We start from the raw sequence: 27,270 nt of genomic DNA on the forward strand, positions 1-27,270 counted from the left end.
ATTTTTAGCTGCATTTCTCTCTCTCTCTCTCCATCTGCAACGAAATGCATGTGTGTGTGTGTGTGTATCTGTGTGAATGTGGCTAATGCGGTTGAGTGGCGATTTCTAAAAGTAAACGAGACAGACGTCGAGTCGACTGCAAAGTGCGATATAGCTATGCAGCGACACAGACAACATTCAATGCACTCGCAGCACTGACAACACAATCAAGCAGAAGTCAATTTGTATTAAATGAAGTCGTTAAGTGTTGTATAAAATAAATTAAAGAAAATACAATTAACTGATTGAAATTATAGTGAGGTCAAGTAAAGCAAAGAGTCTTATATTTATGTGAAGTATATTTAAGTGAAATGGAATTGTTTTTGTTATAATGAATAATAATAATTAATAACTATAAATCTGATAAATATTTTCTCAAAGATTTACTCTAAGTCTTTCCTCTAAGTCTTTACCTCTAAATATTACCTCTAAATATTACCTCAAATATTTCCTCTAAATATTTCCTCTAAATATTTCCTCTAAATATTTCCTCTAAATACTTCCTTTCCTCCAAGTCTTTAACGCTTTGCTGAACGATCAGACACTTCCCTCCACTTCACTTTACTGCGCAGCACGAAAAACCTCCATCAGGCCTGGGAGACTGAAGAAATGCTGCTGCTGCTGCCCCTTATATAGGGCCACTTTCGCTCAAGTACTGTCTCTCTCAAATGTTGAGTCTGACGCCAGGTAGAGCTCGATGCAGTCGTGCTCTAAATGACCAATGGGAGCACTCTCTGGGTACTGCTGCATTCACATTGAAAAGTTTAATGATCTGCTGTAGTTCTTCTTAGTCCCTTGCAGATTTTAGGCGGAGAGACAGAGTGAGAGAGACTGACGGAGGGATACATATACAGACACACATAAAAAGTGGCATACAGACAAACAAACACGCATAATTAAATCTAATCAACTCAATACGCTGCTCAAGAATATTCAATATATGGTTGTTAAGGCTTCTTAATGTTGATATGCTAAGTATATTATGTCCTTTATTATTTATAATTATTAGATCGCATACAGCGGAGTTTCTTTTATTCTATTAAAGTATTAAAGTTAATAAGTATTAGATTACACTCATTGAAAACGGATTAGATGGTTAATTTCTTATATCATTAAAGTTGTTTAATAATTCGAATAATTAAAAAAAATTATTCTTTAAAAATGTGTACAAAATCTATACATCAAATAAGACTCAGCAAAGAGGTAATCCACTTGTAGCTAAATTTGGCGTCAGCATTGAAATAATATTATTCCATTTACAAAAACTATTCAATATTCCCATAGCTTACCTGTTAAGCCTTGTAATTTATTGCATTTATATAAATTTAAAGCTTCTAAAAACTCAACAAGATAAACAAGAATTGCTTTTTAATGTTATCATTTGGTTTTATTCATTGTTATATATATGTATATGATTTACAATTCACGCTACGAACTAAAAGGAAACAGAACAAAAATATAAATATCGAGTGACGCATAATTTCAGAGAGAGCGGTAGAGATAGAGAGTGAGAGAGGGGAATAGAATTGATAGACTGAGATAGATGATAAAGTAGATATAACTAGTTGTATGAAGAGAAACGCTAAATGCTCAGTGAGTAGTGACAACGCGTTGCCTCATCTTAAATGCGCTTTAGACCATAGCGGAGCAGTAGAAAAATAATAACAATTTCGTGGGAGGGACACAATATGCAGAGGCGTCGTCAAGTGGGGTTGGGCAAAATGGGTCATAAGTGAAGACAGAGGGGGAACGGAAACGGAATCGGAATCGGAAACGGAAATGGGCAACAAAACAAAATAATTTTTAATAGACAAATTTCTTTTGCTCGCCATAGATGGACTCGTACAGTGAGGGCGGCAAGTGTTCGGCCAAGAATATTTGCAGCTTCTCCTTGGCAGTGACGGGCGTGTAGCGGGCCATGGGGAAGGTCCTAGTCACGGCATCGATGAGCACGCGCAGCGTGGGCTGAATGTCAGCGGCCTGAGGATAAAGCGCTCGTTAGCGTGAAACATCAACATATCTATATATATACTATGTATATACCATATATACTATGTATATATGTATAGGTAAATCTCTGGCTGAGATTGTGCGCTTACCTGGCGCGAGTATTTCTCCACGGATGTCATGGCCGCCTCGTAGTAGTCCTCGCCGTAGGTTTTCTTTTGCTCCGAGGATAACTGGTTCCACATTTGCTTGGCCTGCGAAGCAAACGAGAGTTTTAATGAGCCCCTCACTCATGTCGGCCATCTGCAACTATTTTAATGTGCACCATCTAAGCCGCCCTTGCACCACACCACCCCAACCCATCCTAGTCGTCCCAGCTGGCGCATTATCGTAAAAACTGAAACAAGCCAAGGCGAGCCGCTGCTCTACCCTCTGCTCCGTCCACCCCATTAAGCACGAAATGGGCAGCAGCTCGACTGGCTTGTGGCACTGCAAGGAAGCACTTGCAACTTACCTGTTCGCGCAGCTCCGTGTCGTTGAGCCAACCATTGCCCGGTGCAAACTCGCCCGCCGCCACCACAGACACATCCACGCCACGTGTGCGCATCTCCTGGCGCAGACAGGCAGCGAAGGAGTCGACGGCCGCCTGAGTGGCGCACTGGATGCCACGCACCGGCGAGGGCACTCGGTTCAGGCCAGAGGTAAGGAACACCACACGTCCATGGGCACGGCGCACCAGCGGCAAAAAGATTTGAGTCAGACGAGCGGCGCCTAAGATGAGAAATGTGGATAAGTTACAGTTATAGGAAGCATCAAAATTGGAAAGAGATCCTAATACAAATTCCAGCTCCAATAATAATATTAGAAAGGGAAATATTTCCCTTTCTTCAACGAAAAAGCACAACTTCATGGCCAGCGCACAGTGGCGCCATCTCTTACCGAGTAGATTGAGATCCAAGCTTTTGCGCAGCACGGTAAACGGTATCCACTCCAGCTCACCAAGCGCAATCCAAGTGGCACCGTGAACTACAGCCCACAGGCCCTCGGCGCCATGTGGCAAATGCTGCGAGACATAACGGGCCGCTTCCAAAAGCTGCAAAGCACACAAGTACAGGAAACGGTTTGAGTCTCGGCTAAAAGCTTTGACAAGCACTTTTTGTTTTGTTTTGTAGACTTACGCTCTTCTCGGAGGTAACGTCGACATTCAACAGCTTCATGCGTCCTGATGTCTCCTCTTTCAGGATTTTGGCCTCGTCGGAGTCTTCGATGGACGACGCAAAGCCCGCGTAGACAGTAAAGCCCAGATCGTCCAATTTCTTAGCCAGATACCAGGCCAAAGGCGCGTCACAGCCGGTGATTAGCACACCTTTGCCCGATGCCGAAACCTAAAACGGTTCAATGCACAGACGCAATTCGTGGGTTTATTCAACTTTTGACTATTTATATGAAATTTAATGGGCGTCAACTAATTAATGTTGACAGCGTATACTCGCATAGTATGTGCACATATGAATAACTCTAGACCTGACTGGTTTCAAACTGTCCAATTGTTGGCTTAGTCGGTTTCACAGTGTCTGCGTTTAAAGCGGTAAATTAGCAGGTGATTTTTGCTTGATTGAATTAACAACTTTAGTCTCACGTCAGTTATTTGACATTATAAAGGAATATATTATAATTGAATACTGACAGCAGTGAATTAATAGAAATACTTAAGTTTATGCAAGTATATTATGCATTTTGTAAGCAATATAATTTTCATTTGATTTAATTTATAATTTTTGAAAAGCGTATAAATATTTGTTATAATAAGTGTAAATAATGAAAATAGAAATAAGATAATTTTAAATTAATTGAACCTCTTACTTTTCATAAGTGTATATAGTGTTAATATTTCTTCAATATTTTTAACAAAAAAGTAAAACATCGCAATTACTTAATTTATTTTTATTCATAATAAACAACAATAGGTGCAATTTATTTGTTCAATATTTTTATAATATATAGTTTATTTATGTATTTTTTATTTTTTTAGATGTGTGTGATTTAATTAAGTCACAAGATAATAATTGTTTGATTATAGTATTTAAATATAAGATTATTTTATATTTTTTAAATAGCTATAAAACATAGCTAATAAACAAATTAAATAATTGTTGTTTTCATTAATATTTTTTTTTATTTATTAATTAATTAATTTTTCTTTTCGATATAGATATCTTGAATAAACTTAATTAAGTCTCTCTCTAAAAATAATTGCCAGCTCTAGGCTTTTCTCTTATATTTTTTGTCAGCTAAAAATTATTTTATTAAGTATTTATCATGAATCTTACACCAAGCATTTGTTTTTAAATACTTTAAACTCAATTAAACTTAATAAAAAAATAAATTTAAATTCAAGCCCTGGCTTTATAAAAAGCCAAGCTAAATTTCATAGCCACATCTTTATTTCGAAAATGATTGCAATTTGTTGACAACGTTATCTTTTGATGAAGTTAATTGTTCACTCATTTAGAGTTTTCCATCTTGAGATTGTATCAATTGTCTTAATTAGAGCATATTCTAGCAAAAGGTTTTATTTCTTTTTTTTTTCTATTATTCCTATTCTTGTGTATTGAAGCAAAAATAGTTTCGCTTTCTAAGGGCAATATTTTCTTAGTTGGCTCCATTTTAAGCTCTGACCGACTGACTGCGTGGCAAACACACGCGCACACACACATATATAGAGAGTATACACAAAGCACACACACACAGAGAGACAGTGGATGAAAAGAGGAGCAAAACGTGTGCATTGACACTTCCGTATTAGACACACGCGCCTTGTGGCTGACGTGGTGTATCGCTGTGTGTGTGTGTGTGAGAGAGTGTTTGTGGGTGCCTGTGTGGGTGTATCGGATGCTTGGCACAAAGGACAATCGCAGTTTGTCCAAGTCAAGTCAGAAGGAAAGACAGCTGAACAGTTAGACAAACAGGCAGAGGCAGAGGCAGAGGCAGGGGCGGGAGCTGGGACTGGGGCCAGGTCGGCAGGCAACTTGTCTTTAGTTGTGGTGCCATAATTCATCATGCCATTAGCCAATATATATATATTTATACATCTATAGTAATATAGTTTGTCAACGTATTGGTAACGGCTCAAGTGTGCGTCTCTAGTGCGTCAATTGTGAGCTCAATTCGGAGAGGGGCTGTGGGGCCCTCGGGGGCAGCCAGCTCATTGTTCGAGCTATTAAACGGTTATAAAGTGCTCGTAAAATTGTTAAAAAAATGGCAAGAAGAAGGAGATGCAGAGACGAGGAGACGAGGCGAAGCCAAAGAGCTGAGAGCCGTTGTCTGTGTATTATTATTGGCCGTCTTGTTGACACCCATTAAGACTGGCCAGCCAGCATTTTATTGGTGGCTATAAGTGTTTGGGCTTATCAAATCTGTTGGCATTTGGGCATTAATAAAAATAGAAATAACTAAGCTCGGACAGGAGTCACAAATGCCCCCATCCCCTCCCCACTCCTCTGTAAGTGTCAGCTGTTTTGTAAGTTTCAGTCGAAGGCAGCGACAAGTTTTCCAGCTGCTGATGTCTTTGTGGTTGTTGTTGCTTTTTATGCGACTCTACTTTATTTGTTGCCCATAAACTTTTGGTCAACTTTTGCTGCTGCTGATGCTGTGGCTGCGGTTGCTACGTGCTGTTGCAAGGATGCCAGACTGCCAGAATGCCAGAATGCCAGTATGTCGGAATCCAGTAGCATTCACTGGCATTATTTCTAGTTTTTTCTCGCTCAATTCCTTCTCATTTAAGAAAGTGCATTGGGTATACTGGTTTTTGAGTAATGTATTGACATGTGGAACATCTTCTTCTGTATAGGGGCGTGGTAAGTCGGATAAAGCATATTAAGGAATCTCAGAGACCTTGGGAGTTGCAAAGCCTGAGAGATGGCGGATATATTTACACCAATTAGAGGCATAGCAAATGGAGAAAAATATAAAGTTTTCTCTTCAGTTTTATAGCGAGAAACTCAAAATTGATCGACTACATTCCCATTCACATCCCCTAGTATACCATGCAGTCGGTAATGCCCTATTGCAAAGTTTATTCCTGCTTTTTTTCTCGCTCTTGTTGTTGCTCACTGCAAAACCAATTTATTGCGGTTTTGCTGAAATTACTTTAAAGTTTGCTCACAAGTAAATAGCGAACGGCAACAAAAAGCGCTGCTGACTTCATGGCGAATTGCTCAATTAAAGTCTAGCAAAAAGGGCTTGCAACAAAATATTTAGAGTCAATTAAGCGCTGAGAATCGAGGGCAACAACACACAACTCGGCCAAATTGCAGAGGAAACTTCGATTTCGCATTTGGCGCATCCAATTTCACTGGCTAAGAGGGTTCGAGGCTTTATTTTTGGAATCCTTTCAAGCGGCTTCATGTGGCATATGCAGTGCTCCCCAAATCGATCACGTTTCGCATTCAAGTGCAAGTTGATTTTATTTTATTCAGAGCCAAGCCAACGGAATCGAAGAAGCTGAACTTTTGGCTGGCATTCCCATTCAATATATATTTTCAATAAAGCGAATTCATGAAGTTGATTAAATAAATTTAAAATGCATTGGAATCTACAGCAATTTGTTCATAAATATAAAACAGTTATTTATTTTTAATATGAATGGGAATGGAAGCTAAGGAAACTGAGCTGAATGGATGTTGATTGTAATTGTTGTTCATTTTAAATTCTGTTTTCGCTCTAAAATTAATTTTTATTTAAAAAGAACAAACTTTAATTTCTTTTTTTTTGAATTTATTTTTATTTTTAATACCATGTATATTATAATCAAAATTTAATCATTGTCAAAATGGACAGATTATAAATATAAAAACAAGTAAAATAATATAATAATAATAATATTTAAATAAATAAATAAAATATTTTCTTTAGTTTAAAATATTTTTAAATATATTCCTCTTAAACTTATTCCGTAAGTTTTTGAATATAAGAAGTAATTAAAATTATTTCCGAAAAAACACAAACTTTTTCTTAAATTATATTTAAAATCTTCAAATTTTTTATAATAAGAATCTAAGAATTCATTGAAATTCAATTTATTTACTAAAAATAAATTTTAATGAATATTTTTACTTTTCCGGAAATACACATATGTATGTACATATATATGTAAAGAAAAAATAAATTTTCAAATTATTTTAATAATTAAAATAATTGTCAAAAAGAAAAAGAAAGAAAAATTCCTCAAAAAACAAAGACATGTTTTAAAGGATAATCTCGACTTTGCTTAAAGAGTAGCTTATCGATTCCCATATTGCATGCTTTTCAGCTAGCGCCAAAAAGTGTCGCCAGGTGCCATTTGCGCCACTTGCGCCACTTGCACCACCTTAATAGCTTTTTGCACAAAAATGAAAGTGCGAAACAAGACGAGAGAAATGAGAGAATAGAAAGCGGCGTATGCAAAATAACAAAAGCAAAGCAACACAGGCATGAAAAAAGTTTGTTTTGCCCAAGTGCAGTCGAGCTGCGTGCAAGGCAGAAAGAGGCCGCGACACGAGCGGCGCCATCGAGCGGGGATGACAGCCAGCGAGCCACCCAAAATCCAGCCGACGCAGCGCAGCGTGCGCCTTGAAGGTGGCAGCCATGTCTCGTGTCTGTAAACACGGCAGGCTGCGGTTGCACGTTGCTCGCGCTGGCTTTTTATAAACGTTCCCAAAATAGACGGCGCGTTGCACCGCATGCACCGAAATAGCTGCTAAAAGCCATCAGCCGACAGTCGACAGACGACAGCCAACAGCCGACAGCGAGCAGCTAGGAATCGCAGTCGGGGATGGCGCATGTCAATCAACTCGAGCATTTAACAGAGTTGTTGTTATTGCTGGTCGAGTTGCAGCCGGAGCGGAACTGCTGTTTAGCGGAAATGCGCCGGCCATGCGCCGTGATGGGGCATCAATTGCGTTTTAGTTAAATGCATCCTCGATTGCATTTTAATTGCGAGGTGCACGAGATTTACGAGCAGGGCCGAGCAGCAGGTGCTATCTGCGACCAGAGAAACCAGAAAGCGCACTTTTAGCCGAAATTGATAAATGGCCAAATTGCACGCGATTTGCCGCGAACAGTTATCCAATTGCTGCTGCAGGCCTTGGCTGGCCCGGAGGTTCATTAATTTTCAAACACGCTGAGAGAGAGAGAGAGAGAGTGAACCGAGAGACGTGGCGTATACGTAATATTCATGTGGCATGCATATATAATGCATTATGTTGCCCTAATGTGCAAACTGCAACAAGTTGGCGGCATTTAATGAAATCAAATTGCGCCTCAAAGCCTGGCCTGGCACACACATGTGTGTGTGTCCATTAGACGTGTGTGTGTGTGTGTGTGGATAATCTGACGCGTTTGGTTGAGCGACCGAGTCGGGTTGGCCAGCGCGTGGGCGTTGCGGGGGGACTCAGCGTGGGCGTGTTAAAAGTTATGCGTGCAAAATGTAAACAACAACAAGTCGAAGCAGCAGCAGGAGGAGCAGGAGTACAAGCAGCGCCAGGTCACACATGGCTGTGGCTTCATTTGCGAGCAGCAAATTTACGACCATCTAGGGCTTAGAGAGCGTAGTCCATAGACCCGGACACTTTGGCCAGCCAGCTGTGCATGGCCAGGCCAGGTGTATATGCATAAAAAAACAAGGGCTTATCCATGGAGCGATGCCGGAACATGCATATGAAATAAATTATTGGGAAAAAGGGTAATCGAGCCTAAGGAAATATGAAAATTAAATGAAATACGTGCAGCACATTTCGAGGAAATCTCACTTCATAAAATTTTAAACAAATTGAACATAACTTGAAGTTATTGAGAATTGATGGACCTTCAACTATTTCATCTAATAAATTTTTGACATATATGTATATATTTAAGAACCATTGACTATAACTTCCAATAAATAATTTATAAATATTTAACATTAATATTTTTCTATTTAAATTAAAGATAAACCTTTCAAAAATGTATAAATGTTTAACATGTTAAAACATTTCTCTCGCGCAAATAAAACTAAGAACTAATTTCACGTAGCTTTAAGTTATTGGGAATTGAAAGATGTTCGAATATTGACAGCTTTGACTTAAAAAAAAACCCTTTACAGATTTACATTTTTCTATTGAATTTTATGTACCCGGAAGTTACTGAAAAGGTTTTTTTTTTTATTGACTAGGGAGTCTTTGTATTTATAAATATTCAATAAGTATTTAACAGCTTAAGGCGGCATTTTTCTGCTCCAACAAAAATCGGAATTAATATAAAATAATTGAATATGTTCCCATTTTTTTCCCTTTTCTTTTTCTTGGCAAAATTTCATCTTTGGTGGACAAACAGTTGAAGTTGCTTAGCCAGCGGTTCTAGCGGTTATTAATTTTCACATTTTACGTTCTATTAATAACATTCAAAATGAACGATTCTAGGAAAAACTTCTTGAAAGCGATTGGAAAGTTCCGAGAAAATTAAAATATAGAAAGCTCACCTGTTAAGCAGATGCGGATAAGCAAAATGAAAATGCTGGTTAATTCTCGAGCCTTGGCCGGGTCAAATTGAAATATATAAGTATACTTTTCTCAACTCTAGCCTGCATCGACATTTGGCTTTAAATGAAAGCAAAATAAAATGTTAGCGACGCGCTGAGTGCTTGGCTGATAAAGAGTAAACGAAAAATAAAGATGTTTCTGCCGGTCGCTCTACGTCGCTCTGGCGCATTGTTTTTATCTATTTGCTTTTTTTTTTATTATACTTTAGCTGTTGTTGTTTTTTATGCTCGCTGCCGCCCACTGGCACTCTACTGGCGGCAAAAACAGGAAAGGCAAGCTGAAAATACGCGCTTGACCGCCCGGGAGCCCCCTATAAATCTACATAAGTGAAATGCGTGGCGCCCGGTCGCAGCTCGCAGCTCGCAGGGTTTAAGTGAAAAATGGCGTACAAACCGCATACAAATTGTCCGTACGCTGTACCGTTATGAGCCAGGCGACGAAATGCGACAAAGCAAATACTGAAACAAAGCGCTCAAAAGGCAACCGCAGAACAAAAAACATCAAAAAAAGAAACAAAAACAAAAACACAACAACGAAAAATAGCGAATAAAAACAAAAATTTAAGGGCATCACGCACAAGCACACGCACACGCACACGCATGCACGCATATTAAATCAGTTGCTAAAAATAGCTGGGAGAGCAGTCAGCGCAGAGAACCCATTCCAGGGAAGCAAACCGACCACAAAACCAAACCAAAATGACAACAAAACCCATGCGGATCCTTCGCCATGGCATGTGAAAGTGCAAGGCGCATGCCGAAAACAAGAAACCTCTAAATAATAGGAAATGAACAATAGGAAACGGCAAAAGTCATTGAACGTGCTAATTAATAAATTAATTAACTGAAAAGCCAAAAACCATTTCTGTGTTTTGTCATTACACACACCCACACATGGACACACACGAACACACTCGCACAAACACTCGCCTTAGATTTGCGTATGGTTTCGTGTTTGCTATCGTGACACGAAAAACTAGAAAGAATTATCTGTATATAATTATTATTTTTATTAGTCTTATTATTATTATTATTATTGTAATTATAAATATCTATATTAATTATATAATTTTTTTTTGTTTTTATTTAAATAGAATATAGAATCGCATTGCGCTCCTTAAACTAAATTTAATGCAATCAGACAATTATATTTGAATCCCTTTGCTTGTTCGTCTTTTACGCTTTAATGCCTGTGAACAGTTCTCAGAACTATTATACTGGGAAAATAATATACAGACAGCTGTCAGAGCAATAGCTACGACAACTGCCTGAAGTTGGGTTTACTGCGAATGCTCTGGAATGGTTCAAGCGGTGGAGCCAAGCAAGGGTGAAACTAGTTTAAATAACCATATTATAAAAGTTATTAAAGCTGCTGATGTTGCTTTTGAAATGTTTAATAGCTCTTGCCATTTACCAAAAAACTGCTGGAAATGTGGAGTTATAAAAAAATATTTTATATAAATTCTATTTAATTTATTGAAATACAAGCGAATTCAATTTGTTTCAATGTGCAGGCAATTCGTTGCTCTTAAGCTCTAAAGGTTAAGCTGGAATACACTCAGACGGAGATTTGTATAAAGCGAAGAAAATATGAATTTCTCAGCAATTAGTCTTGCCAATGTCCAGATAAGTCGATTCGCCGCCAACATATAAGACGGCTTTGCCAAGATAATAAGAATAAGAATAAATAAATACAAAAATTCATATATTATATATCCCTGCATAAGTAGTATTAATTTTGCAATAAATTGAGTAATTCCATCAATACTTTCAATACCAACTTTTAGAAATTAATACCAAAAGTAAAAATATATTTAATGAATTTATTTTTATCATTATTATTATTTATTATTATATTATTGATATGGCGTGTTTTAGGCTGAATGGGCATTTTTTACAATTCTTTCTATTGCAAATTTGTAAGAAACTGTAAAAATATTAGGATTCACACATACGTATTTTATAATTTAATGTGAATAAATAAAAACTAAAAATAAAAAAAAATATGACACCCTTATATTTATAAAATAGTTAATTTCACTGCCGAAAAGAATGTTCCTTTGAAATGCCTTGCGCCAATTGTATGCCACTTTCGGTGCGTCAAACATCTGTCAGATACTTGCGCAGCCTTTCACAGCTATATAAAACTGTCTCCAAAGTAAGAGTGAGCCACTTGTAAAATCCTATTCTTATGCTCAGCAATATAATATATAGTATGCGCCTGCTTTGAGCTGAGCGCACATCTCTAGTGGAAAGCCGCGGGCCAACTTTACGCCATTCACATTTACAGGCGTTGGCAGCATTAAAGGCTTTTCGCATTGCGCATACGACGCGTTGTGCGCCTAGTTTAAGCCTGAGCTAATTTGCAGCTTGTTTGCCCACAACCACCACGAACGCGGCTCGACTCGACTCGACTCGACTTGGCTCGAATTGGCTTGACTTGGCTCTTGGGGCAGACAACACGCGAAGCTTTGACTTTTTGCGGCAGCCAGTCAGTCAGTCACTCATTACATGCCACAAGCTCGCACATATTTCAGCAACGGATTAATATACCATAAACATTTCTTTTTTATTTACATGTCTCTCTATCTACCTCTCTCTGCTGCGTGTTGGCATATGAAAATTTATCTATATTTAAATTGTGATTATATTTGGTTGAGCTTTTGTTTAGTTTCCATCGTTGCCTGGCTACAAATGGCGCCCCAGGCAATTGCGTTAATTAATATATAGAACAATATCTAGCCAGAGCCTGTGCAGCGCCTTGCGATCAACTTGAGTGTGAGCCAAAAACTAAGTGCCTATGACAATATACAATAATTATATATGAATTAAGTGTAAAGTAGTTGGGCGCTGGATATGAAAATGAATATGCCAGCATAATGGCCAGGCTCTAATCGAATTATTATATTATGACCCATATTAAAGATAAGACAGAATGAATTTCGCAGCAAATATTTGACAGGGGAAGTTATATGGAAATCTCTACTGTAATTTGTTTTTATATTTTATTATATATTATTTTATTTATTTTTTTTTAATATATTTATTATTTTATTTTATTTTTGTTTTTTAATTTAATTCTGAAGTAACGATTGTTATGGTCAGAGATTAAAATTAATTATGATTTTACAATTTTGTTGAGTACATTTTATTTTATTATTTCAGATCATCGATTGACATTTAACAAATTTGTAGATTAAATTTCATAGGATTCGCTTAAGGTAATCAGATAAAATATATTAAATTGTATATTAAACAAAATGTTGTAGCTTAAATAAAAATTTTAATTTTTTAAAAGTATAAATTTAAGTTAAATAAATACATAAAGTCAATAAAAATATAAATATATTATTAATAAAAAATCTATGAATAAATATGAATTAATCAAATAAATTAAAATAAATAAATTAAATATAATAAAATTGCACTCAAAATTCTTCTCACTTTCTCCCAAGGACTTTTTGAATATTTGATTTCCTTTTTCTCCAGAATTATTTTAACTTTGCTAAGTCAACAGACACTTGAAATATCAACTTGAACTATCAAAATAATTCATCGTCTTTAGGGTTAGCCGAGTTATGTGCTCAGCGCTCTCGTTAATTTTGTGCCGAAAATGAAGTTTGTTAAGTGCGTAGTGCGGCAGTCGAGCCACCACAGCAGCACCACATCAAGCGATGCGCACTGGCTGTGAGCAAATGCCAATTTCGTAGCCCAGTGCTAACCACTGTGGTTATGGCTGCCGTTTTTGGCTTCGGCTCACAGTTTACAGTTCACAGTTTGGGGCTATGCGGGGTGGCAGCCTCCCGGTCTCTCGGTCTTTGCAGCCAAGGCGGGCGGCAGTAGGCGGGGTGGGTGCAGGAGCTGCAGCTGCAGAATGCAAATGTCAAATGCGATAGCTGCTTTTGAGTGGATATTGGCTGTTGGCTGGCAGCTCAGCTGCTGTTGCCAATCATTCGCTTGTTTTGCCATTTGTGGCTCATGACCTTTGGCTTATGCGTGAGTTGTTGGGCTGCCATTGCCGTTTCTGCTATGTGCGATTGCTTTTTAATTTAACTAAAATGCGCAGTGAATTGTAAACGAAATAGAAAAAAAGTAATAATAAAACACAGTCAGCAGTAAACAGTCAACAGCAAAGAAGGCAACAGCTAACAGTCAACAGTCATCAGCCAAGAGCCAAGAGCCAAGAGCGAAGAGCGAGCAGTCAGCAAGTCGGAGCTAAGAGCAGCTTGGCCAACTTGTCAATGCGTTTTAATGGCGTGCAATTCTTAGAAACGCAATCGCGCATGGGCCACATGAGTCGTGTCCTTCATTTGAGCCATTGTCAGGCCGGGCACGCCAATGCCATTGCTTCAGCTTGTTCTCTAGAGGATGAGTGTGTGTGTGTGTGTGTGTGTGAAGCAACAGGCCACGCGCGACACCATAAAAACGTAACGGAACAGTGCTTGGGCAACAGTAACGTCGCAACGGGCAAAAACACAAGCAGCCCAGCGCAAGGCAACTTCGCACATAATGACATTTTATGATGTAGAGATACATATATAAATGTGTGTATGTATGCGTGTGCGAGAACATGAACTGGCCGCGTTTTATGTAGCCTTCAATTTGTGGCGCGCTGCGCCATTGTTGCATGCACCCAGGAGAGAGCGCAACAGCAGCAGCAGCAGCAGCAGCAGCAGGAGCAGCGGCAGCAGCAGCAGGAGCAGCAGCAACGCCGCGAACTTTGTGGAGGGCACTAGAAACGCTAGCTGGACCCAGTGCACATAATTGACAATGGAGCCTGCAATTTGCTGGCTGCAAGTTTCGCTTTGTGCTGCCCGGAAGACATATACAAATCTGTGTAAAATTTGTCAACACTTTAGTTTTTATGCAGCTCTAAAGGCGACAAAGTACGCAGCCCTTCAGGAAGCCAGCCACTGCTGTTGCTGCTGCCACTAAACGCCGTTCAGCAAGAGCTGCAATTACTTGAATAGATAAGCAAGTTGCAGCTGAAGTTGTTGCTACAATGTAATTGGGAGAAATGCTAAATTGTTGGAAAATTTGCTTAAAGATGGGATGCGGTTTCTTTTTATTAAAAATTGGCGTAATGAAGGAAGTATCAATATAAACTCGGTTATACGCCGAAATATATTTTTAGTCCCCATATTACACCAAGAAAACTTGAAATAACTCATAAGCAAAAGAAGAAATGAATATATTACTTGAAATATATGATAAATTAATTATAAATATTTGTATTCATATAAATTAATTTAATTTGAAATCAATACTTAATTAAAATATTTTACAAATTAATTGTGAATAAATAAATAGTTAAATATAAATATGTAATCAATAAATAATAAATAATTTTTGACATTCTCAGCTCGACACGAATTAATTTTGTAATTCTCTCTTTTTGGATTTTTTATGACTCTTGACACTTCAGTAAAATCCTTAAATGTATATATTATTCGATTATTTCTTGAATATTCAAATCTAATTCAATATGTGTACCAATAAAATTAAAAATACATATTATTTGCCTTCTGTCTTAAATACCACAAGCTAAAATATTCAAACTCACACAGTTTAATAATATTTTTCATATTTAGCCATTTACCTGCCTTGATAAATATTATGAGATTTATGTTGTGTTGTTTTTAGTAATTTGAATCTCGTTAATACAGAATAAAGGCAAAATACATGAATACATATTTTAATGGCTTTATTATTCATTTATTTATTCATTTCATTTTCATTTCATGCAAAGCTCATCCTAATTTAAAATGTTATAGTGCTGGCGTTATTGTTTATAAACTCATAACTCTGCATAATAACAATATTTATTATTGCTCAAGCAATACGCAAACAAGTAAGAGTTCTCTAGGCGAGACTGATCGACTGCGGGGATACCCTGAATGCTGCTCAGAGCTAATATTACAATAATTCGACGCTTCTCTTATACAAATAGAGAGCTGTTATTATATGGTCGTTTACTGTTACTGTATTCATAAATAACAGTTAAAAGTTGAAAACTTTCAGCATGTAATAATAGCATGCATGTGCGTATGTTTGCCAAATCAAATTCTGTATTTAACATGAATTCTTACAGAAATTTATTAATATAATATATTTCTATACAATATCAATAATGAAAAGACTTCAGCCTGTAACATACATTTTCACACAACTATTATACCCAATGTTCCATATTCAAATGGGTTCAGGGTACAAGCGAGGAAGCTCATAAGACGCTTAACCGCGCACAAGTTTCTATATAGATGTATATATTATAGTTTCAAGTATTAATGCCAAGCTTATTAACTTACACAGCGCGCACCTGGGGCTGGTATTTCCCTTTTTGGGCTATGCTGCTGTAATGCATCAATTTGAAAGTTTTGCGCGCATAAAATGCAAGCTAGAACCGGGCGGAGGTTTCCCGTTAGCGACTCGAGTGGCTGCCATTGCAGCAGCTGAGTGGAATGTGTGTGCGTGTGTGTGTGTGTGTGTGTAACTAACCCAACAAGTGGAGGATAAACTCTGTTGCTCTGCTGCTCAGGTGTGCTCGGGAAGTTTGTCTATGCCAGTTGAGCAAACTTGCTAAAACGGGGGGAGCTGTGCGGAAAGTTCAAAGGGCAAAAAGGGGCTGGGGTGAGCTGGGGTGGGCGGAGTGGAGCTGCGCTGGGCTGAAATAAAATGTGGCAAAGAGAATTCCAGATGCCGCAGCCAATTACATTTTAATACGTCAGTTAAGTACGCTCTAAAATATGCAAACAATGGAGTTGGAGTGGGGATGGGGAGCGGGAATAGGTGGGCGGCACAGGAAACGGGCTTAACTGAGCGAGCGTGTTAAGCAACTGCTCATTAGCGGCGCTTACATGAGGCTATTAATTCAATTATTTACACTGTGACAGCGCTGGCAGTTGACACACATGCACACACACACACGCACATGTGGCGTATAAGTAATGTCTAATTCCGAGAACTCCGCGGCAATGCCGGACTTCTCTGACGGCACGAAGCTTAATTATGCGTAATACGCTAAGTGTAATTGGCGTCGCTGCAGCTGCAATGTGACACGCTGGCAGGACAATAGTCCGCAGGACGCACACACACACACACACACACACACAGAGCAGTGGCATGCATATCGAATGATAATGCTCAACGGGCATTCCGGATTGCATTGCATTGTGCTGCTGCATTTATGAGCATTTCATTAGCTGTGCATTTACATCTCATTGCGCATGAATTGTGCAGCAGCAGCAGCAGGAACAGCAGGAGCTGGAGTAGGAGCACCAACCGCGCCGTCAGCACATTTCCACGTGTGATCGGACAAGTGTGCGCGCGTGTGTGGGCGTGCGTATAATTTAATTTGACAATCGTGATATAAAAACGAAATGCACAATGTGCTGCTGTGCAAAGCAATCAAACGTGACAGTCGAACAGTTCAACGACGCCGAAAAGTACAGACTCGTAGCAAGCAGAGCCTAAAACAAAGAGAGCTGGCCAGTATGAGGATAACAGACGAGGGAATACTCTCTACTTAGTATATAATTATTATTATATATTTATTCGTTTGTCGTATGAAATTAAACGCCTTTTCTTGGCTCTGCCATATGATTACGTCTTAAGACTCGTATTAAGCTATCATTAAATTTAGTACTTCTATTAAACGTATATCAAGACGACTGTAAATACACGAATAAAACTGTGTAATAATAATAAAGTGTGTTTAATAGGCTCTTTCTCTTCATATTTTTATGAGGTGAATCGCATAAAAGAGACGAACACAAATAACGGAACGTGCAGGACTCGTGTTGGCCCAAACTCAAAATCGTTAAGGGTTAAATAGTTGTTTTTGTTGCCTAGTTAAACTAATCAAAGGCAACGACATTCGGTTTTGCGGTCTATTGAAAGAGACACAGAGAGCGAGCCAGAGAGAGACAGAGAGAGAGAGAGAGAGAGAGATGGCGTGTGTGAATGTAGAGTTAGAGCAGCAGCGAGAAAGCTGATTTTCACTTTTACATTCAGGGCCTCATTGCAGGGCGTTGACGCCCGTTTTGACGCCCGACGCTCAGCTGTAAACTGATTATTTGGCTGTCCCGAAATAGACACAGACCTGCTTAAAAATTGAGCTACAGTGGATTGAAAGCTCAAACACACACATGCAGTATATATAGTATAATGATCTAGGAAAGGGCTGAGCTTGTTCTTGTGAATAAGAACTTATTTGTATAATTATAGCAAATAAAAAATAATTATTTAGCTAGAATCAATAATTTTATATAAATTTTAAATATATGTATTTTATTTATATATGAGAGCTAGAAGATATCATCAGCATTAAATATATGATATACCTCTGATATATTTTAGAGTAAGATCTGTATCCATTTTTATTATAAATAAAAAATATAATATTTTAGCTGGAATAATCCGTAATAATAATAAGGATTTATATAAAGAGATTATCGTCTGTTATAATAAATATTAATAAATATTAAAAATAAGAGCGAAAATAAATTAATATATGTATGTATAAGAGCAAGAAGATATCATTAAAAATAGTCAATTTACAATCATGCCACTTTAAAATAACTGTTTTATTTTAGAGTGTCATTATTCTTCACTTTTATAATATAATTATAAATAATAAAAATAATAATTTAGCTGGAATAATCAATAATTATATAAAATTAAAAGCAGAAGTATCATCAGCAACTGTCAACCTATCATTCAACTGTCAATGGCATTCGCCAAGGACTTGTTCTGCTTCAGACTCCTCAGACGACTCTCGGTTTCGAGTTGGATTCCACAGTGCCAGGGTGGTTCGACTGGTGGACTGTTTCGACAAGGGCGAAGCTGCGGCAAAGCGAGCAGCTATCTATCTGGCTGAATGTCTGTCAATCCATCAGTCCATCAGTCTGTCAGCCAGCAGGCTCTTCTATTTGACTGTGCGTGTGCATTTGTATGTATAGCAATTCGTTTGAAATTATTATACGAAATGGCAAAGGTCGCATGCGTGGCGATCCTTGACGCATTTGATTAGCCTTTGCCAGTGGCAGCCTCTGCGTCGATTTATGACTTCGAAATGCTGCCAGCGCCAACCTCAGCGTCCGCCCTAACGTCCACACGTCCACGTCCACCTCCACCCTGCACCCTCCACCCTCCACCCTCCATCACCGAGCACAATTGTATTAGCGTTTTGCTATTTGTTTAAGCATATTTGTTTTTATTTTTATTGAGCTTTAAGCGCCAACTGGCAGCGTCATCGTCATTGCTAACGTCCTTGGGCTGAGGTCATACGCTGCGTATAAGTAACGTCAACAGCGACTAATGGACAGTGTCAGGGACGGAAGTTTCCATGGCTGTTGCTGCAGAGCTGCAGCTGCTATTACTCTGCGGCTACTCCTGCTGCTGCTCCAGCTCCTGCTGCTGGACACTATCCAGAGTTGCAGATGCAGGCAGCTGTTAATTATCCCGAGCAGGCTGGCCAGGCTGCTTATTACGTTAATGTCTGGTTGCATTTCGCGTGCATGGCATTGCCTATGGCAGCCGGCAATTGCCAGGACAATGCGAGCGCATGCCAGAACACGTCCGGCTGTCTTATCAATGCAAAATGTTGCCTACGTGCCCCGGCACGACTATAAAATGTGCCACAGCACTGGCAGCAACAGCAGCAGCAGCAGCAGCAGCAGCAGCAGCAGCAGCAGCAGCAGCAGCAGCAGCAGCAATTGTAGTCGTAATTGCCAACCAGTTGGCCAGCTAGCAAATGGCCAACGTCAGCAGCATTGTCCTGCCTTATCCTGCTGGCAGTCAAGCTAATTAAAGTGCACGCAAATTTGAATTATCTGACGCCTTCTGAGGCCATTTTGGGTGCCATCGATATATCAGGCCAAATGGCCAGCAAATGAAGAATTATCTTTGGCATTATCAGCGGCGATTTGCAGTGAAACGACGACGACGCAACACACCCAATCGCACACATTTATTGGCATGTTTGAAGTAAAATAAATTGCGCATACGCAATGTGGCAATTTATGCGGCTAGCATGCAAGCTCATTCAGCTCGGCCAGACTCGAGCTGAGAAATCACAGCTGCTATGCTATCATACGCAATGCGAATGGAGGAGCCCGAACGAAATGAAATGAGCGAGAACTAACTTAAATATATGTGGCGTGTGTGGCGACTAATGAACTGTGCCACACACCACACACACACACACATAATAAAACTTGGTATGCAGTCTGCGTACACTTGCCACCATTAGGAAATTAATATCTGAATAACTAATTAAAGGTCAATGCTGGCGTTGAGCGTAGATCTATGCAGGGAGAGATGGAGACTAAGGCATGAGTAACATTTGAAATATTATTTTGAAACCGTAAAACGAAGCTAAGTAAACTCTTATAATCAGCTATTATTTTTAAATTTTTCCTCTTATTACTAAACTACAATTAACATATCAGCTCTAACAGCAGCAGATTTTTCTCTTGGCAACTAGCTCGCCTAGGTCTTGCTACGCTTCGCTTCCATTAAGTGAAAGTAAGTAAGGTTCTATACCATTTGAGAATTGAGCCCTTCTACCTTCTGCAAAGAGAGTCAATGCAACTGGGACCAGTTTGCACTTTTCGTATGTTGCCCCATGGAATACTAGTGGAAAAAGAGCGAGTGCTGTTCGCTTACAACTAAACAGCGGTAAATTATTCTAGTATATGTGCTACGCTATGCTTTTAGTTATATTTATATATTCAAATTATTGATAAATATTTGAAAAATATAAAAATCATTCATAGAAAACTCTAAACTTTTATCATCGCCATGGAAAACAGAAAATTTAATTGAATGATTGTGACGTTTCCTCTATGTATTCTAATATATGCATTGTATTTATTTAATTTGCTTTTATATATTGTATATGTACATATGTATATTTATTTAAATATTTATTATATTTATTTAACATATGAACATATCTTTATTTATTAATGTTGCTCTATTTTGTTTTATATACATTTTATTTATTTTAATAATATACATATATATCTATTATTAAAAAAAATATTTATCGAATAATCATGATTACTCATGCTTTACAGTAGAAGCGTTCTTATAGAAATAGATGCTAGATGTTTATCTAAAAATGTTTGCTAATTCAAAAATTCATAAGAACTTGAGACAAAGGCAGAAATCTCCTATAAATAGGATATTGAACTTGGAAATTAAAAATTAATTTGCCATAATGGACATGCACATGAATAATTGAAAAGAAAATTAAATAAATTGAGCAAGAAAACTTGATGTTGGGAAGACAGTTTGAGGCCTAAGGGCATTGCAAAGGCAGTTGACTGGAATGGCCAAACGCCCCGATTTACATAAAGTCAGCTACTATCTACATATGCCTATCTCAAGTGTACAATTTCTTGAGTGTTCTTTATTTGAAGCGACTTCACGCATATGCTTAAGAATTTTATGCGATGAAACATCGTTTGAAGCACTCATTTTTCCATCTTATCTGCTGTTACTTATGAGTGTTATATTTCTTGCCTGCGCGCTTTCTGCTTTCTGTTTTCAGTTTTCAGTTTGCTGCTGTCTGTTGTCTGCTTTTGGTCTTCAGTTTTCAACACTTTTCTCTGGCGCTAGTTCCAAATGCACTTCGAGTATTTTCTTTATCTTTTTTTGTGCTTACTTCGAGTCTCGAATTTGTATTCATTACCCGAACAGTCTGTGGCACAGCCTTCAGCTCTGCTCTGCGCTGCTCTGCTTTGGTCTTTATCTGCTGCTTATTTATTTGTTTTTATTTTCATTTCGCAGTCAGCTCTAAAATATCAAATAGGACCAAGAGCAAGGCAATGGCAAAGGCAAAGGCAAAGGCAAAGGCAAAGGCAAATCCAGAGCCAAATGCCTTTGGTGGTTAAGAGAAAACCCCGAAGCTGTCGCTCACACATTTGTCGTCCGTCCGGGCTGTAGTTATGTCCCTTTGTGTCGAGTTCTTGGCTTTGGCTATTTTTAGTTCCAGTGATTTGTTTTGCCTACTATTTCTGCCCGGCCTATCCTTTCGGCCATGCCTTTTGTTATTTTTGCGGTTTGGCACTTGCTACATGCAAATTTTTTGTTTAGGCTCACACACACACCGAAGCCTTAACCATACATGACCCAAAGTTATGTCCCACCCGAAACTGAAACCGAACGCTCCGCCCGTCCGTCCAGCTGTCTCTGTTGGCATTTGGCCTGCTCCCCACCCGACCATGTCTACCGAGATGTGGCTTAGCCCTGTCGACCGTTGGCGTTAAAAGGATTAAAATGTCTGCCATGGACTTGTGGCATTCCGCAGAGCCGCCTCGTTTGTGGCACTCAAGTGTGCGTTGACCAATTGGACGCAAATCTGCAATCTGTGCCTCACTTACCTTCACAAAGTGGTAGAACAGCACCGCTCCCACGGTGGACAGGGCGAACCAGACGAATACCGCAAATGTTGAGATGTTTGAAATGTTCAGCGCATGCAGCAGATGCGAACTGACAATGGCAGCCGCCTGGCAGAACAGGAACGGCATAAAGAGTCGCTCGAAGATGTCCCATGGAATCTCGGCCGATTTCTGGGGCAGCGCCGAAATCGAGCCACGGCGCAATGAGGCGCGACGTGAGGCACGGCGCTGCAATAAAAATAAATACAATAAAATATTAATAGGTTGCACGTGATATACATAAAAAGATACAGAATTATTATTAGCTTTATATATATATATATTGAGCATTAGTAGATTATACAAGTAGATATACATATACAAAAGCTGAACTTATTTTGGACATTTATAAATATAAAGTGGCAGATAGCTACTACATAAATTAAAGCATTTCATATTGATTGGAATTTGGCATTTGATTAAATTTTTTTCTTTCTAATTTTAGAAATATTAAATTTTCACAAAATTTGTGGTATGAAATGGCAAAAAATAAATTCAGGAAATATATATTTCTTTAGTACTACTATAAGTCTATGATTCGATTAATATAAAAAGTATTTTAAAAATATTAAATTTATGTTTTATTATTATAAAATTAAATTTATGGTTTTTAAATGCTTAAAAATACATAAGTATATATTTTTGTCTATTGACATTTTAAAGTTAGTTTACATAATTGTAAATTCAATTTACATATTTTTTAATAATATTATGAATAAAAAAATTTCCTGAAAAATGTTAAGTTCTTGGTTTTATGAGTTTTTTTTTCTTTTTATTTGAAATGTCTTGACTCATTAATTATAATTCTATCTTTAACGGCCAGCCGCCCCCTAGCAACAAGCCATATAATGTTTTTTACACATCTACATGTTTATTATGAGTAATGTCTACATATATCCATCTATATCTATATATACATTATTTTACTTATATTTTAAAAGTCAAAAATTATATATGAATATATATACAAAATGTCTAAAAACCACTATAGGAAATAAAAGTTCTATTTGTTTTGACAGTCGGACAAATACTTGAGAGGATTTCTGCTTTACAATCGAAATGTTTTGGGCCCCATGTGATGAGGCAAATTGTGTGTTGTTTAATCAATTGCAAATATTTGTGTGCAAATTATAAAAGCAATTGATTTTGCTCTTTTGCTATTTGGCGTTCAATAAACAATGCGCTTTTATTTAAATTATACAATTTGTTTGCCCCGCTGGCGCGTCGTCAATCGCGGCATTCTTTGCGGTCTACAAATGCGCGCGCGCTGAAAATGTTCAATTGTTTACATAGAGATTAGTGTCACACACACACACATACACACACATACAACTGCTGTTAAATGTTTATTTATTTGTTGGTTTTCAAAGCGATTCTCGCAAATTACATTGTGCAACATAATTGCTCACGCACATTTGCAGCTTTAACTTTTAACCTTTGCATTTTAGGCATTCAGGAAATTATTGCTGTTCAATTTTATTTATAATAGTGTAATTTATGATGGTGCTTAATTGATTAATTTTCATTTACTTATAAACATACATATAAAGGAATTATAATAATATAATTTTATTTGTAATCAATGTTAATAAATCAAGGAGCACCTGTGACTGTGCTTAGGGTTATTCATTGATATTTATGTAGAATTTCAATGCTGACTTCATGGCAGATTCCCACAGCTGCAACGCATAAGTCTGAGCTGGCTTAAGCACAGTCTTCTATAAATATTATAGATACAGATATACATTTACATTCATGCAAGTCTGTGTAAAAATTGTACGAAGTTCATTGAACGTCAAGTCTGTTCATTAAAAAAATCTGCATGCTACATTAAAATTATATTTTATATCCATAGATAAATGATCTGTGAAGTGGAATATTTTTTAATTGTTTGCTGCTCTTGTTCTTGTTGTTCTTTCTGTTTCACTGTCATCAACACACGCATAAATAAATAGCAATTTATTCTGCATTTTATATTGTATATGAATGCTTGGATTTACTCAAGAATTCGCTGTGGTTTATTAGACAATCAAATTCTATAAATAATATTGCTAATCTGCGAGAGATTTTGTTTGCAGACAATAAATAAGATGCAGAACTTATCTTTGCTTTTGTCGAAATGAAAATGCGTGTTATATTTAAGGCAATTTACACATTTACATTTAATTAAATGTAAACAAATTGCATATTAATTTGGCTTGCCCATCAAAATATTTGTACTTCAATTAATTAGCGCTAAAGTACTAAAAAGTATATGAATATGTATGTATGTATGTTTGTGGTCATTTCATTTGAGCTCTGCACAATTTAGAAATTCGTGGAATATTGATGGCAACCAATAAAATGCACTTAATTACAAGAACAATATGTGAATAATGAAATTGAAATGAATGGAAGATGCAGGGCAAACGTTTAATTGCATAGGTAAAACCGAACCGAATCGAACCGAACCGGACCGGACCGCAATAACCTAACTGCACGTCCGGCTGGCATCTATCATGACCACACCCACACATTGACATTGACATATAGCAATTACACTTGACATATGCAAGTGTGTGTGTGAGTGTGTGTGTGGGGGCATAGGGTCGTATGGACGACCCAGACCTGGCTAAAAGCCGTCCACGCCCATAAATCAACGACTGTGTGAAATAATCAAATGGTGGCATCTGCATAAATACGGCCAATTGATTTATTTGCACGAAAATAAACCAATTCTATGGTTGCCTTTTGGCCAAATTGTAAAATGGTTTGGCTATTTTTACACTAGCTCGAAATAAATTGAAAGGAAATCAACTATTTGTGTTTCTTTTTTTTTGCTTCTCTTTTTGCTGTTGCTGTTATTGTTGTTGTTATTATTTTTGAGTTTGGGCCAAACGCGTCGAGTACATCGTCATCGTCATCGTTTCGCTGTTTTGACCTTGTCACCAATCTTAACTTTTCTTTCATTTTCTTGGCTTCTCTTTCGTTTTTTCGTGTAATTGCTGCGAGCAGATCCATTAATCTAATCTGTTAACGAGCTCCACAGCTATCCAGCTGCTTTGTCGTCTTCTGCTGCTGCTTCCTCTTCTACACTTTCGCAACGTGTGGCAACGCTGTGGCAATATTTTTTTATTATTTTCTTAAATCTTTGCGTATATTTCAAAACTTTTGCTTGGCTTCAAGCAAATATTTGAATTTATTATGCTTGATTTGTCTGCTCAGCTGCCAGCAAAAATTTTAGTTTCTGTTCCATTTCTATATATATGTATATGATTTTCATTTTTCTTTTGCTTTTTCGCTTTTTCTGTTTTGGAGGGGGATTCTATAAAAAAAAACATTGTGAATGTTGTGCACGTAAATCAGTTTGGTTTGTCGCCGAACCGGGCCGGGCAGGCTAATATTAATAGTCCAAAGATATGGAAATATTTTTAGCATCTCAGTGTGGGTTTCGCATCGAAGTACTTCCAATCGAAAATTCTGGCAAAAATATTTCGGCAAACAAGTTCTTTTTTCGAAATTGAGAAATTTGGCAAAATGTCCATTAGGAAGCGTTTTACGACCGAACAAATTACTCAGCAATTATATATATGAATTTACTTGAATAAAACCCATAACATAAAAATCAATGTTATGAATGCAGGCAATATGTCTTTAAAAGAGCGGAAATGAATTTACTTTTGATCTTCCACTGAAAACTGCGAATATACTAAAAAATCTGCAGATATTTATATAACTTGAAGTAATTATCTTCTGTGTTCTTTATTATAGACTGTAAAAATTTAAATTCTACTTTAATGTCACATGAAAAAGCTTTCCTTACACTCTGATTTACATAGAAGTCATTTGGAAATCTATAAGTACAATCTATTTTGAGTACTGGAGATAGCCTATAAAAAAAAAAAATCCCACTCCGCTGCTGGTAATGCCATTAGCCGAAGAAAGTCATAAGTGATTAAAGGTGAAAGCTAAAGTCTTGGCCAAAAATCGAACATATACATGTATGCATTCTATATGCATGTGTGTGTGTGTGTGCGTTTGCGTGTATATAGGGATGCATTTTTATGGCCCTCGCGATGCTTGGCAGCTGTTGACCCAGTTGGAACTTGGCCATTTAGTGAATTTCTGTAATTAATTTTATGGAGAGCGTTGGGCGTCCCCTCCAAGACTGCTGGATGTTTGTTAACCAACTGGAACGGCAAATGTTTGGCTGTCCCCAAGGGGGCGTGGCAGGCAAATGCTTGACGTATTTTTGTCCATTGTCATTTCGAGGTTAAGCTAACTGGGCCAAGTGTGACGAGGTACCCAGCTACGATTGCCTGATTTGGCTGGCAATCAATTTGGCTTGCGGCTAATGTAAACATGGCTAGAAATATGTTTTCTTATAGCTTACCATATTGTTATCGAAGACCTGCATGGCGGCTGCTGATGCTGCTGCAGCGGCTGTTTGGGAACGAGAGATGGAGGAGATGAGACGATGAGATGTTTGAGTTCAAGTAATTCAATTGATTGGTATTTATTTGGCCAATTCACTCACTTTCACGGCGTTGCTTATTATATAAAATTCAGTTAGCTGCAAGGAGCTGAATGCAAATGCAAATGAAATGTTTCAAAAATATTTCTCAAAACCGTTTTTCGCGTTCGGCTCGTGGCTGGGCGCACTGAAACACGGCGTAGCACTAAGCGAGCCGCTGGCTGCGGCTGTCCGTTTGCTGCCTGCAGCTGGCCGTGCTCTGCTGGCGTCGCAGTCGGCGTCGCTGTCGGCATCTGTTGTATTTCAAAATGCTGCAATGTACGAAAAACGCGGCGAGATTTGTCGTTTTGATTTTTTAAAAATATATCTCAAATATCTATACGAGTGTGTGCGTGTGTGTGTGCGTGTGCGTGTGTGGAGAAGTGCGCATGTAGCCACAGTTAGAGATACAGCCACAGATACATCAGTCGTAGCCACAGTTAGAGATACATTTATGTATATTTAGATATTTGTATGTTGAGTTTATTTATTTAAATTTGTGCGCCACACAACTGCGGCTGACGCAGACGCCACGAATGTGCCGCATTTCAATATGATTATTATTAATATAAATAAATATATATATATATATTGGATATATGTGCTCCACAATTTTCACGCTGGATAGATACATTTATCTAGCTCCATTTTAAAGTTAACACAAGTCAATATATATGTATATGTATATGTATATATATGCAGACGGCAGCCATCACATCACATTTGAATATTACTTTAAAAACTCGTGCGCATTAAATAAAAAATACTCGCATTCATATTTATGAGCCCGT

At 37.8% G+C, this 27,270-nt stretch overlaps 1 protein-coding gene across 1 annotated transcript; it reads right to left on the reverse strand.

Annotated features, from left to right (window-relative positions):
• Nucleotides 1–1,400: 1,400 nt before the first annotated feature.
• LOC108655044 (D-beta-hydroxybutyrate dehydrogenase, mitochondrial) lies at nucleotides 1,401–26,678 on the reverse strand. The gene is made up of 8 exons (XM_018106732.3): nucleotides 26,504–26,678; nucleotides 26,360–26,409; nucleotides 21,931–22,176; nucleotides 3,165–3,371; nucleotides 2,926–3,079; nucleotides 2,501–2,757; nucleotides 2,139–2,240; nucleotides 1,401–2,019 (listed from the first exon to the last, which is right to left on the reverse strand). Exons 2-8 carry the CDS (start codon nucleotides 26,381–26,383, stop codon nucleotides 1,843–1,845), a joined length of 1,167 nt encoding a protein of 388 aa, XP_017962221.1. The 5' UTR covers nucleotides 26,384–26,409; nucleotides 26,504–26,678; the 3' UTR covers nucleotides 1,401–1,842.
• Between the last annotated feature and the right edge of the window lie 592 nt (nucleotides 26,679–27,270).

Source organism: Drosophila navojoa, chromosome 5 (genome assembly GCF_054131105.1).
Source record: "Drosophila navojoa isolate 15081-1374.11 chromosome 5, UAZ_NAV_1.0, whole genome shotgun sequence".
Lineage (NCBI taxonomy): Eukaryota > Metazoa > Arthropoda > Insecta > Diptera > Drosophilidae > Drosophila > Drosophila navojoa.

Excerpts from the sequence above, each read along its gene's own strand:
- LOC108655044 (XM_018106732.3), bottom strand. The coding sequence starts at position 26,383 with ATGCAGGTCTTCGATAACAATATG. Across the intron at positions 22,177-26,359 it reads AGGTCTTCGATAACAATATG|CGCCGTGCCTCACGTCGCGC; the intron begins GTAAGCTATAAG and ends TTTTTATTGCAG. Across the intron at positions 2,020-2,138 it reads TGGAGAAATACTCGCGCCAG|GCCGCTGACATTCAGCCCAC; the intron begins GTAAGCGCACAA and ends CTTTATCCTCAG.